The sequence below is a fragment of the Macaca nemestrina genome, chromosome 4 (assembly GCF_043159975.1).
Source record: "Macaca nemestrina isolate mMacNem1 chromosome 4, mMacNem.hap1, whole genome shotgun sequence".
In the NCBI taxonomy this organism is placed as follows: domain Eukaryota; kingdom Metazoa; phylum Chordata; class Mammalia; order Primates; family Cercopithecidae; genus Macaca; species Macaca nemestrina.
In genome coordinates this window covers 93928726-93945665 of record NC_092128.1, presented here as the reverse complement: position 1 = coordinate 93945665, position 16940 = coordinate 93928726, and the positions used below count along the sequence as shown (strand labels likewise).

General features: G+C 40.4%; 1 protein-coding gene across 2 annotated transcripts in view; it reads right to left on the bottom strand.

Moving 5' to 3' along the window:
• LOC105475690 (glycoprotein nmb) overlaps window positions 1–16740 on the bottom strand; it is a 29199-nt gene extending 12459 nt beyond the window's left edge. For both annotated transcript variants that reach the window (XM_011731158.2, XM_011731159.2), the window contains exons 1-6: window positions 16573–16740; window positions 10322–10474; window positions 9469–9612; window positions 6327–6500; window positions 3264–3422; window positions 2628–2948 (exon numbers count right to left, since the gene is read on the bottom strand). In XM_011731158.2, coding sequence (XP_011729460.2) covers window positions 2628–2948; window positions 3264–3422; window positions 6327–6500; window positions 9469–9612; window positions 10322–10474; window positions 16573–16642 — 1021 coding nt within the window. In that variant the 5' untranslated portion in view covers window positions 16643–16740. The remainder of the gene's footprint in view (window positions 1–2627; window positions 2949–3263; window positions 3423–6326; window positions 6501–9468; window positions 9613–10321; window positions 10475–16572) is intronic.
• Window positions 16741–16940: the final 200 nt, after the last annotated feature.

Below are 16940 nucleotides of genomic sequence, written 5' to 3'. Positions count from 1 at the left end.
GTCTTGAACTCCTAACCTCAGGTGATCCACCTGCCTCGGCCTCCCGAAGTGCTGGGATTACAGATGTGAGCCACTGCGCATGGCCTGCTAATTTATATCTTATGGTCTCACCTAGGGATAAATTATAACAGAAATTTTAAATAACTTTTCATTGGCTTCAAATATATTTTTAACACATGCTATGATATAGTTTATAAGAAAAACAAGCTAGTTTAATAAAAATGAAATTCAAAGTAGGCTACCATTAAACAACCTAACATTAAGTCTTTTACCATTCTGGAACTTAAATATTAAAGGCATCTGTAATTTATTTTGAATTTTATACCTGGTTCTCTTTTTTATAAAGAAGATCATTAATACTTGTAGATAAAGAAATTGCTTCCTCTAAAGGATTACTAGAATGAAGCTATATGTTTAAAGTTGTTCAATACAGTTATAGTTGTAGTTGGAATTAGGAATAATCTAATCATCCATCAATAAAAGAATGGTGGGCTGGGCATGGTGCCTCACACCTATAATCCCACCAGTTTGGAAGGCTGGGGTGGGTGGATCACCTGTGCTCAGGAATTGGAGACCAGCCTGAGCAACATGGCAAAACCCCATCTCTACTAAAAAACAAAAAAATTAGCTGGCCATGGTTGTGCATGCCTGTAGTCCCAGCCACTCAGGAGGCTGAGGCAGGAGGATCACTTGAGTCCAGGAGGCGGAGGTTGCAGTAAGCTGAGATTGTGCCACTGCACTCTAGCCTGGGTGTTAGAGCAAGACCCTGTCTCAAAAAAAAAAAAAAAAAGAGAGAATGGTGAGATAAATGGTAGTAGATACATTCTATGGAACACTATGCAGTCACTGGATAAAGTGAGATAGATTTACATGTATTAACAATGAAAAGATGTCTATAATGTTTGTTAAATTAGAAAAAAAGCAAATTGTAAAACAATATGAATAGCCCTCTTGTGTAAATGAACCCGTTTACACAAGCAAAACAACAAACCTTATGTGTATATATAGTATATGTTTATAAATGCATAGACAAAGATCTGGAAAGAAATCCTCCCAATTATTAACAGGGTTTAACTCTTGGGAGGAGAGTATGAGTGGGGACTTTTGCTTTTTACTCTAGACATTTATATTGTTTTACTTTTTACTAAGGAACATGCATGAATTTTGTAATTTAAAACATTTTTGAGATAATCAAAATCAGTGATAACTTGTGTTGTCTTGACTTAGATATGCTTGATTTAACAAGCTCTCATTTTATTACTAACATCTTATTGTAAAACTTTATAATATATAACAAACAGGATTTTATAAAAACAAGAAGCCCCAGATGTCATGATGGACCGTTGTGGGCTTGGTCCATGGCGCCCTCTTGCGACCAGTGAGAGGATGTCAGCCTATTGCTATCCCCTGGATCCTGGGGTGCTGAGTGCAACTGGCCCAGTAGGGAAAGGGTGGTGATGGCATGGGGTAGCGTGGGGAATCAGATAGAAGCCAGTGCTACCCAAAGTGGACTCTTAAGGACTTCTTGAATGTCCCCAGACTTTTAATACAGGGTGGTATTGAATTACTCATGTCTTATATGCAGCACAATTTTATTTTTATTTATTTTAATCTTTTTTTTCTATACTTTAAGCTCTATGGTATATGTGCATAACGTGCAGGTTTGTTACATATGTATACATGTGCCATGTTGGTGTGCTGCACCCATTAACTCGTCATTTACATTAGGTATATCTCTTAATGCCATCCTGCCCCCTCCCCTCACCCCCCACAGGCCTTGGTGTGTGATGTTCCCTGCCCTGTGTCCAAGTGTTCTCATTGTTCAATTCCCCCCTGTGAGTGAGAACATGTGGAGTTTGGTTTTCTGTCCTTGTGACAGTTTGCTCAGAGTGATGGTTTCCAGTTTCATCCACGTCCCTACAAAAGACATGAACTCATCCTTTTTTATGGCTGCATAGTATTCCATGGTGTATATGTGCCACATTTTCTTAATCCAGTCTATCATTGATGGACATTTGGGTTCATTCCAAGTCTTTGCTATTGTGAATAGTGCCGCAATAAACATACGATGCAGCACAATTTTAATGTCAGGAGTCACTGCAGCTGGCTAACCCAGAAATACTCTCAAGCTGCATTCTTTCTTGGACCATTTGGAAATTGCTTTCAAGTACAGCTGTGTCTTCATGGACACTGGGTGGGTGTGGGCAGGGTAGGGAAAGAAATTAGCAGGCGAGAGGAAGGAACATAGAAATGGCCTGATCATTTATAAGGTGTCAGTGTGCCTTCTCATAGCCATAAAAAATGGCAGATAAACAAAAATATGACAGGTTAGAAGAGGGCAGAGTGTGTACACATAGCAGGGGCCAGTGCAAATGAGGAAGGTCAAAGAGCTTTCTACAAGTCACTGAATTCTATTTGCAAAGTGACTTTAAATACATTCTCCCTTCTTCTGTGTTCTATAGGTGTAAAATGGTGATAAATTTGCTTTAAAAAATCAACAGGTACAAAATGGAATCACCGCAGAGTCCTTACAATATCCCCTTAAGGAGGGATTTAATAATATGACCTACGTGAATATTTTGTTAGCCAGTAAGGAGCCCCCCTCAAAGATCACTGCGAAACCTTACCTAAAGAAGGGGTGGGTTTTGGAGGTCTGGGTGGTGGTGGTGGTGGTGGCGGACAAGGTCCTGGTGCTGCAGCTTTCACAGTGAGGTTAAGGCTGAAGGTTCCATTGAGCACGTATGTGTGATTCACAGTATGATTGATGGAAACAAACAGGCCAGTATTATCCCCAAAGCTCCACTTGTAGTTAATGGTAGAATAATTGAGGAAGTGGCTAGGATCATGAATCAGGACATCAAACGTAATGGGGAGATCTTTGAGGAAGGTTTCATCGGATGAATTTCGATCATTCTTCTGGGACATAGTCACAAATACAGGAATCTGATCTAAAATATACATCCCCCAAAGAAAGAAAGAATGCATGACTGCTTGATTGTAAGTGGAGGACTTCGACGATGCTTTTAGGTTAAAATATTAAAATGAGGGATAATCTAGCATTATTTTCCTTTTCACATGCAAGTTTTCTGGGGTTTCCTAAGCTATTCTGGAAAACAGATGAACTACAACTAATTAAATATACAAGCTTAGGTAGGGGCCCAGATGAATCGTAACCTAACCCCGAACACTTGGCCTTGACTCTTTTTGAACCCATTGACGTCAACAGAATGAAGTGCCTCATCCTCAGAGTTCACACCACTCACCTGTTACCACGTACACATCTTTCACTTGTGCGATGGGAACATATGCCCGTCCATGTCTTCTATAGACAGTCACTTCCATGAGTTGAGGCCCAAGTGTCACATTGGCTGTGTTCACAGAAACTCTCACTGAACATCGTCCCAATTTCTGGAAATACTGACCTTTGGGAGGATGGAAATTTTTAGTTATTGGTTGCATTAAATCATCATTATAGGAAGCTGTTCCTTAAAGACTAGCTACCACCATTTATAGATTGCTCTGAGGAGGGAAAATAGGATAGGCCTATGGTCTGCTTCAGAAAGGGAGATGGTGCTCATTTTAATGTAAAATCTTACGAAACAAACCCACAGTTATACACATGTAATTGTATATAGTTGGTTAAAATAAAAAAAGCTTTTAGTGGCATAATACAGTTAGCCCTTAGTTTACAAATAAATGCTTTTCATGTTAAGTATTTGGCACTTGAAATACATGTTTTCCCCACAGAAAATACATTTAATATAATGATGAGGTGTCCAGAAGAGTTAAAAAAATTATTTATCTAATAACCTACTTTATTTTTGTTACTATTTCCGCTATATTATTAAGCAGATTTTTAAAAGGGGACTGGAATCCTCCATCTCCTAATAGTATTTGTATATAAAAATACAGCAAGTAGCTGGGCGCGGTGGCTCATGCCTCTAATCTCAGCACTTTGGGAGGCCGAGGCAGGCAGATCACCTGAGGTCAGGAGATGGAGCCCATCCTGGCCAACATGGTGAAACCCTGTCTCTACTAAAATACAAAAAAATTAGCCGGCTGTGGTGGTACAAGCCTATAATCCGAGCTACTCGGGAGGCTGAGGCAGCCGAATGGCTTGAACCCGGAGGCGGAGATTGCAGTGAGCCAACATCATGCCACTGCACTCCAGCCTGGCGACAGAGCGAAACTCTGTCTCAAAAACATAAAAATCAAAATCCAGTAAGTGATGAAATAGAGGATGGCAGACATAAAACAGAATAGAGCGGTTCCACAGGCACTTTCCCAGAACACCCCTGAGTCATTCCTTTTCTTTCTCCAACCCTGCCTGCTGCTAGCTAACAGGTGGAAGTAATTCCTCTCCTTCAGGGCTCAAGGACATTTAAACACATTTTAAAACTCTGTAACTCCTCTTACTATAATTCCCAAATCAAGAACTTTTCTAATCCTGCCAGGGGGCCTGGTTTAGACCTGTCACTGACTGGGTATCTTACCCTGAATGCTTTCGAGACCGGGTTGTTTCAAGACCCCATTTATCACACCGTCAAACGTGGGAGAAAAACATACTGGTCTCTCAAGGGATGTGTGATTTGGAATCCTCCTTCACTCTGAGATGCAGGGGTAGCTCCCTCAGAAGTTATAAGGGGAAGGGGTGTCTCTCAGGCGTTATTCATGAAGCAAATGTTAGTTTCAGCTCTGAGAGGTGAGACCATACTTAGTTGAGGGAGAATATCAGTTAACTCTGAGACCTCAGTGGAAGACAGCAATTCAAGGCAGTCTTGTTAGACCAACAGAGCAAGTTCTAGGCTGAAGGTTGATTGTAAATACAGACAGTTGATCTGGTAAGTTATTGGAATGTTTACTAGGCTAAAGAGTCTGGGAGTGTTAGTAAGCATAAGTGACTCCATGCAAACTGTCAGAATTCTGTCATGAGAGGGACAAGTCAAAGAAACGTTTGGGGAGTTGGCTAATGGGGTCATAATGGCAGTGAAAAATAAGTCAGTTTTAAGGCAATTGGTTTATATAGATGAGCATAATATTTGACATAGCTTTACTCTGCTCAATGGGTATGTATTGTTACTATTTTGTCCTGATTTGTAAATAAGTTAATTGAAGGAAGAGGAGTGCTCTCTAATCTGTGATGAAAGATGAAACATTTAGAAATCTGGAGGCTGCTCAATTGGTAGCAGTTTTCCAATATGCAGTGCCAGGTGGCACCTAGTGACATTTTAAACTAAGAATTTAGCAGCCTAATTAATAATAAACTAAGTTTGCTTCTTCTAAAGTAATCATTTCCCCAATAATAAAGCAAAATGAATACCATTTGTAATTTTAAAAAACACAGAATGGGCTAGGTCAAAGCGGAACAGTAGTTATTTTATTTCTACACAATGAAATATTGTGCAGCCATTAAAGCAATGTGTAAACATTTAAAAATCATATCATTAAATGCTCATGATAGTAAGCAAAAATGTGTATGTGATCTTAATAATGAACTTAATAAATACTAGCAAAGAAAACACCATAATAATTAACAATGATAATCTCTGGTGTTAATTACGGATAATTTTTATTTTTTATTTGTATCTTTTCTGAGGATTTCCTACAAATAAATAGCACATGCTTCTTTAAATCTTAAAAATTCTCTAGAGAACATAAAAAAACAGAAGAATAAATCAATGAATGCTCATCCATGTGCCATTCTGTTTTTTTGTTTTTTTTTTGAGATGGAGTCTCACTCTGTCGCCTGGGCTGGAGTGAAATGGCTCAATCTCCTCTCACTGCAACCTCTACACCCTGGGTTCAAATGATTCTCCTGCCTCAACCTCCTGAGTAGCTGGGATTACAGGTGCACACCACCACACCTGGCTAATTTTTGTATTTTTAGTGGGGACAGGGCTTCACCATGTTGGCCAGGCTGGTCTTGAACTCCTGACCTCAGGTGATCCACCCGCCTCGGCCTTCCAAGGTGCTGGGATTACAGGTGTAAACCATATGCCCAGCCTCCATGTGCCATTCAAATAAATAAGTGTTAGTATTTTTTCTTGTTATGGTTTTAGGTAGAAAAAAAATAAGTGATTTTGTTTTTTTGAAAAAGAGCTTAATATTTTAGTTTTTCTCTCTTTTTAACTCTTCAGTGTCCTGGAGATTTGGCAAGGTTAACCAGGATTTCATTTTTCTCTCTCACCGTTCCCTGCTAAGGAAAGTTAGCAGGGTGACTGCTATTAACTCTCTGTGTTATCATTCCCAATTATAGAGTAAGAAAAGAGAAGGTTGAAATTTTAAGGAAAGGTAAAGAAGAGGCTTAGGGGTTTGTAAAAGCCAACCAAGTGTGTGGAAGACGTAGACGAAATTCCATCTTCTCCATCCGGGGTGGTGAGGAAAAGGTTTCCCATCGGGGAAGACGTTATGATGGCTTTGGCCGGTGCCATTTTCCCCATCACTGTCCTCTGACCATGCTGTCCAGTTGTAAACATATGGATCAGCAGATAAACCAGCCTCTAAACAGAGAAAGAAACCAGCTATGAGTGTCATCTGGGCTCAGAAAACCCAATGTGCATGCGTCACTGAATTAAACACTTTTTCATATTTTTTCATAACTAGTTTAAAAGTAGTTAGACAACTAAACACTTAATATGTAGAATTCATCCAATAGTGTGCTTATGACTTGTGCACTTTTCTGAATTTGTTATATTTCAATGAAAGTTTTATACAAAGCAATTATTCAAGAAAGTCCAATGTAGAGATATCATTTAATGTATTTTTCTTCCTATTGGGTTTTCAAATCATAATCCTATTCAAATCAAACTGAGAGATAGTTTATCTTTTTATTTTGACACACTCTATCTGTAGTATTTTTCCGGACACACTTGACATCATGACTGTTTATTCGTAAAGACTCCAGCACACATGTCTAAGAATAAGAACATTTTCCTACACAGCCCTGACACCATTATCACCCCAATCAAGGTTTGCATATTATATTTGGCTATTTTTTATGCTTTAAATGATTTTTAAAATCCCTCTTCCTCTCTCTAGATGTGGATATATATATATATATATATATATATATATATATATATATAGCTATCCTTATATCTACATATGGCTATAGATATATGGAGAGAAGCAGATATGACAAAGTGCTAAAATTGTTGAATCTAGGTGACTATAGTTAACAACAATTTGTTGTATGTTTCAAAACAGCTAGAAGAAAGATTTGGGCTGGGTGCAGTGGCTCACACCTGTAATCCCAGCATTTTGAGAGGCCGAGGTGGGCGGATCAGTTGAGGTCAGGAGTTCGAGATCAGCCTGGCCAGCATGTGAAACCCTGTCTCTACTAAAAATACAAAAATTAGCCAGGTGTGTTGCGTGCGCCTATAATCCCAGCTACTCGGGATGCCGAGGCAGGAGAATTGCTTGAACCCGGGAGGCGGAGGTTGCAGTGAGCTGAGATTGTGCCACTGCACTCCAGCCTGGGTAACAGAGTGAAACTCCATCTCAAAAAATAAATAAAGAGAAAGATTTGGAATGTTCTTAACACAAAGAAATGATAAATGTTTGAGGTGATGGATATCCTAATCACCCTGATTTGATCACCATAAATTGTATGCATGTATCAAAATATTGCATGTATCCCAGAAATGTGTATGATTATCATGTATCAATTAAAAAAAATCAAAAAATGGGTGAAAGATCTGAATAGACATTTCTCAAAAAAGGTAATACAGATCACCAACAGTATATCATTGCTGGTGGGAATGTAAATTAGTACAACCACTATGGAAAACAGTATGGTGGTTCCTCAAAAAACTAAAAATAGAGCTACCATATGAGGCAGCTGGGAATATATCCAAAAGAAAGGAAATCAATCTATCAAAGAGATGTATATACTCCTATGTTGCAGTGCTATTCACAATAGTCAAGATATGGAACCAAATGAAGTATCCATCAATAGATAAATGGATAAAGAAAATGTGGTATATATACACAATGGAATATTAGTCATAAAAAGAATTAAATCCCATCATTTTCAGCAACATTAATGGAACTGGAGGTCATGATGTTAAGTGAAATAAGCCAGGCATAGAAAGACAAACACTGGCTGGGCGCGGTGGTTCACGCCTGTAATCCCAGCACTTTGGGAGACCAAGGCAGGTGGATCACAAAGTCAAATGTTCGAGACCAGCCTGGCCAACATAGTGAAACCCCGTATCCACAAAAAATACAAAAATTAGCTGAACATGGTGTTGGGTGCCTGTAATCCCAGCTACTTGGGAGGCTGAGGCAGGAGAATCATTTGAACCCAGGAGGCAAAGATTGCAGTGAACCGAGATCGCGCCATTGCACTCCAGCCTGGGTGACAGAGTGAAACTCCATCTCAAAAAAAAAAAAAAAGTTGTTTCAAAAAAAGAAGAGAAAAAAATGTTACAAAATATTAAATGCTTAATTCATGTTAAATATAAAATATTTTCCATACAGAATTGAATGTTTTCCCTACAGGAAGATAAAAAATTAATAAAAATGAATATATTGACAGCTTAATAAAAGTTCTAAATAACAAAATCATAAATTCGTTATTAAAAAGCCTTGTTACTGACTGAAGAATCTCAATAATTAGCTCCGTTTTTTTTGTTTTGTTTTTTGAGACGGAGTCTTGCTCTGTCACTCAGGCTGGAGTGCAGTGGCGCAATCTCGGCTCACTGCAACCTTCGCCTCCCAGAGTTAAGCAATTTTCCTGCCTCAGCCTCCCGAGTAGCTGTCATTACAGGCACCTGCCACCATGCCCGGCTAATTTTTATATTTTTAGTAGAGATGGGGTTTCACCATGTTAGCCAGAATAGTCTTGAACTCCTGACCTCAGGTGATCCGCCTGCCTCGGCCTCTCAAAGTGCTGGAATTACAGGCGTGAGCCATGGCGCCTGGCCATTAGCTCTGTTTTTTGAGCATGTACCATTCTGATAAGATAATTTCCCTTGATGTATTTGCGCCTTTGATCCTCTTTAACATGGACAGGGAGCTTATTTCTTTCACTAAGAGCAAAGCAAAACCAAAATATACACATTTTAGCATTTGTGCCAGCATTTGCTTAAGAAATCCTTGTCGGCCGAAATTAGACTGATCAGCAAACATCTGTCAAATTGGCTATTCTTTGAATAGCCAAGAGTTCCAAGTAATAAAAGCAAAATCTGAGACTCAACAAGGTATTCTCTGTCCAATCAACTGGACACTAAGGAAAAGCAGGGGGTGGCGATGTGGCTTTTGAAGAGGGCTCCAAGCAGGGGAGAGCTGGCTGACGTTGATGTTGATGAAGGCGCTGGGTAGGACCACACACTCACCGTCTCTGTCATCCAGCTCATGGAGTGCAGTGGCAAGGGACGAGAGCAGCATCTGGCACTTACAGGAGCACCTGTGACCATTCAGGTTTAGAAAACGGGTCTCCAGTAGTTTAAAATACTGCGTTCTTACCATTTCTGCAGTTCTTCTCATAGACTATGTTGCCATTGGCATCTTCCTTTTGGCATCTAGGGAATACCAGATTCACCACAAATGTTATATTTGAGCCCACGAGGGCTGGTGAGTCACTTGTCAGGACTGCCTGCACACGGCCTCCTAGGGCAAAAAAAAGTGGGGCTCAATGACCCAGCATCTTTCTCCTTTCATTCATAAACATTTAGAGGTAACTTTATTAATAAGGACCAGAGGACCCACATGCCTCTTTATAATATATTAAATTTATATTTTGTATTCCTCACTTAAGCTTTCAGAGTACAACACTCTAGAAGATAAATTAAAAAATAAATCAGACCAATTAAGAATTCTCTAATCACAGCAAGAACATTTACCTACGATAATAAAACAAATCAGCTCAGTTGGGTTAAGGAGACAAGTTTTAAATGTTTATATTTTTAAATCTCAAAACCAATGACTGAAGGACGCATTCTTTTATCTAAAAAGAAAGATTTTCAGTTTCTGATAAGCCACACCTTTGAGACAGTAAAAATGGTTTTGGGGTGACTGGGTTTCTGAAGATGACCATTCCCAGGTTGGTTAAATAGGTTTAAAGCTAAATCTGCTCACTCTTCAAAAGTATTCCAAGAGCTACCAATGTGGAAATTTCTAAGGAGATTATTTGTGGCTTAGGAAGTGATAGTGTTGGACTAAAGAAAATACTGCCAAGTCCAGGTGCCCCCCGACTTGGTAATGAGAGCACTGTCATTTGTGGAAATGACGTGAGCCATGTGATCTAAAATTCTTTACTATCTACAAGACTTACTGCAGTAGGAAATTGCAGGTGTTTGGGTTGAATCTTTTGACTTACCCTTCCAGGAGTTTTTCCACCTCATGTCTCCTCTCTTCCACACTGGGTAGAGTTTTTCATTCCAGTCATTTTCATCAGAAGACCAGCCATTTAATTGGTTGTGCTCCCTCACGTAAGCAGAAGGTCTTTCATTGCCCAGCACATCATGAAATCCTGTATCAATATTCGAAAAACAAATTCCATTCTTCATTTAGTAATCACCTCACAGAAACTTTTTATTTCTTACTGTTGAAAAGCACATACATAATATATTTAGCACATCAAGTAAACAGAGGGTGCTTTGTTTTTTAAAGGAAGTCTACTGGAAATATCTTGATTACAAGCATTCAAACCCTATGTCTTTATGAACTTTAAATGAGTCAAATAAAAATTTGGAAAGTCAATATTTTTTAGCCATCACTTGGCTTCTCAATACACATCCTCTGAATATTTAAATTTGATACAATACCATTAGGAAAACACTGATGTCAAAAATCCTCAGATTTTTGGATTTTTTTTCCCATTCTGAACTACTCATTTGGCTAAAGGAATGCCAGGCTCAGGAATGCCTTCAAGATTCCAAGTAACCCGTACTAGTACCAGGAAGTTTACTGATAAACAGCTTTTTAATGGTCTTGGTGAATGTTCCATATACTTTGTGTAGTCCACATTTGTTAGGTAGAGTGTTTTATTTTTAAATGTCATTTATGTCAAGCTAGTGGATAGTGTTCTTTGAGTTTTCTGTGTTCCTACTGATTTTCTCTACTTGTTATTTCAGTTACTGAGAGAGAAATCTTGAAATCTCCAACTATAATTGTGGTTTTTTCCAATTGCCTGTTTCTTCTTCCAGTTTTTGCTGTATGAATTTTGAAGCTTTGTTGTCAGGTGGATACTATACATTTAGAATTGTTACAGCTTCTTGATGAACTGACCCTTTTCTCAATAGGAATTTATGCTCTTTATCCCTGGCATTATCCCTTGTTCTAAAGAATACTTTGATATGAATGCTTAGTGTTTGGTATATCTTTTTCCATTCTTTTACTTTAAAAAATGTTTAGATTGATGTATGTTTCTACTCATCCTTACATTTTAAACCTTTGTGCATTTTTATATTTGAAGTAAGGTTCTCATAGAAAGCATGTAATTGGATGTTTAAAAATCCAGTCTGACAATCTCTGTCTTTTAGTTGGAGTATTTAGATAATTCACATTTAATGTAATGATCAATATGATGAAATTTAAGTGTACCATCTTGTTATTTGTTTTCTATTTGTTCCATTTGTTCTTTTTTTCCTTCTTTTCCTATACTCTTTGGAGTTATATTTGGATTCCATTTTATCTCTACAACTAGCTTGTTAGTGACACTTCTTTCACTTATTTTGTTCTGAGTGGTTGCTCTAGGCTTATAATATTACAGTTCTTTTAAAATTATTTCTAATCGTGAGTTAGTGTCTGCCTTTTTGCTTTGCCTGACCAGCCTGGTGGTCACACGGTCTCTCTCTTTTGAGAATTGTAGCAGACTGGTTGGTTGCCTCCAAGAAGCTATTTCCTGCCTGCACCCCTCCTCCTTTTTTCCCCTTGCTGGCAGAGTTTCTACTCTTAACAGTTCAAAATTCCAGAGTATCACTTCCTAGCTTTCCTTACAATTAGGGCAGTAGCAGATAGATAATTTGATACTGGCCAATGAGAGCTGAGAAGCAGTCTTCTGGGACTTCTGAGAAAGGTTTTCCTTCTTTATAACAAGAGATATGTGAGAACAAACTCAATTTTTCCTCCTCAGAATTGATTTTGGAGATGGTAGTGTAATAATGTGATGGCCAGAGCTATGACAGTCATATTTAACGATGAGGACACACATCTGAGGAAACAGCCAACACATTAAGGGTGTCAGAGTGGAAAGATAAAAAGAAATGGAGCCCTCAATGAAACTGTTGAGCCGTTGCTCTAGTCCTGCTTACCTCGGGACTGACCAAGATAATAAATGTCTTAGTCTACTTTGTTACAGCCCAAAGCTCAACTGTCTGTATTCCTCAGCCAATGGTCTTAAACTTTCTCCCATTAATTTCTATGGTTCTAGGTCTTGGCCTAGCTATAGACTCTCGGAGGACAGAAACTCTGTCTTGTTCTTCTCTTAAATCCTGGGAGAGATCCTCCATGAGGTGTGGTATTTAGTGGGTGCTCAGAGAAGCCATATTGGATGCATGTCTCTGACCTATTTCTTCTATTCCTCTTCTCTGGTAGGAGAAGGGAGCAACATGTTCCCTTCTTCTCTGGGAGGCAGAGAGAATGGGAAAGAGAAGCAAAGTAGGAGTCATGGAACCTGTTTTCTAGCCTTGGTTCTGTTGTTAAACAGGCTGTGTGACCTCAGGCCATGTGTATTATCTGGGCCTTCAAATATGACAAAAACCAAATATCCTGTGATTCTATGAGATTGCTCCTATTTGGAAATAGATATTAAGTGAGGGGAGGACATTTGTGTTTATCAATAAATATTTGTAATTGGAAATTCACTTGAGTCATATGAAAAGAACTAAGATTATTTAGTTCAAATCCCTTCATTTTATATATGAAGAAATTCAGGCCTGGGGAAATGATCTGATTCACCTAGGGTCATCTTTAGTAGAAATCAAGATTCACATCTTTCGATTTCCAGGACAAGTTCTTTCCACTGTTCCAGAGAGTCTTCCTCTTCCTCAGATCTTGAAAGAAAGTTATTGTTTCCAGGAACATAATCAAAACACAGATTTCTCTTCTGATTTTAAATGTCAGAAGTCAAGAAAAAGTACAAACTTAAAAGGAGAGTTACAAGGGATAGGCACATAGGTCAATGGAATAGAAGAGAGAATCCAGAAATAGACCCACACAAGCATGTGCTACTAATTTTTTTTCTTTTTAAGAGATGGGGGTCTCACTATGTTGCTCAGGCTGGACTCAAACTCCTGGGCTCAAGTGATCTACCTGCCCCAGCCTTCCGATTAGCTAGGACCACGGGCAAGCACTACAGTGCCCGACTGGATTTTAGACAAAGATGCAAAAACCATCCAATGGAGGGAAGATAGCCTTTTCAACATATGGTGCTGTAAAATAGCAAAAAGCCTAGGTGAAATCTTCAGGATCTAGGACTAGGCAAGAATTCTTAGAATTGACACAAACACAACCCATAAAAGGAAGTTGGAACTCATTAAAATAAAAAAACTTTGCTCTCTGAAACATGACATGAAAGAGGATGAAAAGGCAAGCCACAGACTGGGAGAAATTATTTGTAAACCACACTTCCAATAAAGGACTAGTATTTAGAATATATAAAGAATTTTCGAAACTCACTATAAGAAAACCACGGGATTCAATTAGAAAAATCGGTAAAAATTAATGAAATGATATTTCACCATTTCATTCATCTTGTGGCAAATAAACACACAAGAAGATATTCAACATCATTAGCCAGTAGTGAAATATCACTATATCCCTATCAGTAAGACTTAACTAAAAAGCAGTGACAACATCAAATGCTTACAAGGATGTAGAGAAACTGGATTGCTCACACATTGCTAGTGGAAATGTAAAATGGTACAACCACTCTGTTAGTTTCTTGCAAAATTAAACATGCAGCTATCATATAACCAAGAAATTGTACCCTTTGGCATGCATCCCAGAGAAACGAAACTGATATTCACACAGAGATCTGCACATGAATGTTTATAGCAGCTTTATTCATAATAGCCCAAACTGAAATAACCCAGATGTCCTTTAATGGGTGAATGGTTAAGCAAACTGTGGTACATCCATACCATGGAATACTAATCTGTGACAAGGAGTAACAAACTATTGATGCAGTTACTTCAATAAATCAATAAAGTTCCAGGAAATTATGTTGGGTTTAAAAAAAAGCAAATCTCAAAAGGTTACATACTGGATAATTCCATTTGTATAGAATTTTGGAAATGACAAAGTGATAAAAATGGAAACCAGATTAGTGGTTGCCAGGAACTGGGTGAGTGTTGGAAGGAGGGAAGTGGATTTGGCTATACAAGGGCATCAGAATACTTTGGTGATGGAGCTCTGCTGTGTTTTGACTGTATCAATGTCAATATCTGGGCTGTGATGTCATGTTTTGCATGATGGTACCACTGGGGCAAACTGGGTAAAGGGTGCATGGGGATCTCTCTGTATTATTTCTTACAACAGTATGTGAATCTATAAATACCTCACAATAAAAAGTTGAATTTAAAAATAAAGGCCGGATGCAATGGCTCATGCCTGTAATCCCAACACTTTGGAAGGCTGAGAGTGGGCGATTGCCTGAGCCCAGGAGTTCCAGACCAGCTTGGGCAACATGGCAAAACCCTGTGTCTACAAAAATTAAAAAAATAAAATAAACCCATCCGAATGAGGTGGCTCACACCTGTAGTCCTAGCATTCTGGGAGGCCAAGGCAGGATTGAGCCCAGGAGTTTGAGACCAGCCTGGGCAACATAGTAAGATCCATTTCTACAACAAATACAAAAATGTGAAGGTAAATTTGAGGTCACACCCAGTGCTGCAGCTGACTTTGGCCTCCTTGCTGTGTCCACCAGCAGAGAGGTGGTGGCAGGGCTGCCGCCAGCTACCTTGTCCACACCTTCTCCTTCCTTCAGGGCTACGAATGAAAAACGGCAGGAAATCTTTAGTGCTTGATACACTGCTACATTCTGTCTGCCCTTATTTTTTCTGGGCAGAATATTTAGTCCAGAGCAAGGTGAACCCGGTGAATGGCTGAGTTTTGTTACACTGCCTAAGAGGTTGAGGACTCCTCTTGAGCTAACAGTGCGGATTCAGCCTCCTGCTAATCTGCTTTATTGAGCAGAGCGAAGTGGGCTTGAAAGAGGCTGGAATAAGGGCAGGTGTCCCCCATCGGGTCTATTCGTCTATTCTGTGTTCCTTCGTCTTTAAAGGAGCCTGTCCTGGGAGGTATCCTAAGGGTGGGTGCAAGTCTGCCTCCTTAGGAACAATCCCCACCATGCATGTCTCCCACGCCAAGCAGCTGATCTCACAAGAACCCAATTACCCAGTTTTGCAAATGAGGAAACGAAAACTCCTCGTTTTGAAGGAAATGAGGAAACGGAGCAAAACCACTGGAGACCCAGCCCCTAGGCTGGCGGGAAGCCCGAACCTGTCCAACCCCAAACCCGGGCAGGAAGGACAGAGGTCAGGATAGAAGGCTGCCTCCTCAGCTTGCCCGCTGTGTGGCTTGGGGCGAGTTCCTTGCCCACTCTGTGGCCCGTGTCCTCGTGTGGGAAGCGGGACCATCACAGCGCCGGGCTCCGCGGGCTGCTAGGAGGACGCGCAGCGCACTGCGGGCCCGGCACGTGCTACACGCAGACTCCGGATCAGCTCCTTGTGATGAGACTTCCTTTCCAAAAACGCAGGCGTTTTCCCGGGTCGCAGTCGCAGTCGGGAGACCGAGGGTTAGGGCGCAGCCGCGGGGTCTTGTGGGCCGGCCCACGTCTCAGGCCTCTGCGGCTCCTAGCAGAAGCCGCTGCGCCTCTGGCCGCTTCCTACCCGTCCCGTCCCCGCAATCCCAGGCCCAGGGTCACAGCGACTCAGCTCTCTTCCTCTCGCGAATCTGCACACTGACTCAGTGGTCTGGACCGTGGCTGCATAGGCAGATCCCAAGAGGAACTTTTAAAACAAGGATCCTCTGACCCCACTCCCAAAGATTCCGGTTTCATTGCGTGGGTATCAGTATTGTTAAAAATGCCCTGGCCTCTCCTGCGTGACCAGGGTAGAGAGCCTGGGTTTCAGCTCCTCTCCCAGCAAGCTCCTGCAGGTCTGTGAGGAAGCCCCGCAGGAGGAGCAATAGCTTCTGAGCTGGGAAGATTAGTGAGTTTGTCTCCAGATTGGAGACCCCATTTCATGTGAGGTCTCCACCTTTTTGGATGGAAGCTGGACACAGTTTAGTTGATGGAGTTGCTTTGTTCTGTGACCGGAGGCTGTCCAACCCTCCACCAACCACTGTCTGGCAAGAATGGGTTACAACTGCAATGGAAAAAAAGCTTCACAAGAGAAGGGCTGCATGGTTTTTACCTTCCATGAGCCGAAAGCAAAGAATGGAGCTGGAGGCATTTTGCTGTAGTTTCAGCCTTCCCAACAATTTGCAGAAGAAAAGATGAGTGAGCCAGAGATGAATGCTTCCTGAAGAACTTCAGTCCAACCTCTAGTTCAGAGGATATTATTAGCCATAATTTCAGCCAATGGCCAGAGAATGGGTTAAACATAGAAATTGAGGGTTACTCACGTTTGGCAGCATCAAGTGGCAATCTTGCAGCCAGGAGCAGAAATCCCAGGAAATAGTAGAGACATTCCATGCTGAATTCTCAGGGACGCAGGCACTCAAGGTTTAACTCTGAATTCCTCTGGGCCCATCCACCAAAAGCAACAGTGCTCTTCTGGCATCTGTGGTGCCTCCCTCTCTATTTTAATTAAATACAGGGCCTCGGGGAGGATCATGTGATGGTATTAAGCGGCATTGCCTGATCTGGTCTCTCAAGTTCAGCCTCTTACAACTCATGTGCTTATGAGTCACTCCTTCTTGGCATCTATTTATTCACTTTTCAGACGCACATTATTTCAATTTTGTGATTCCACATTTACTAGATTCAAGGA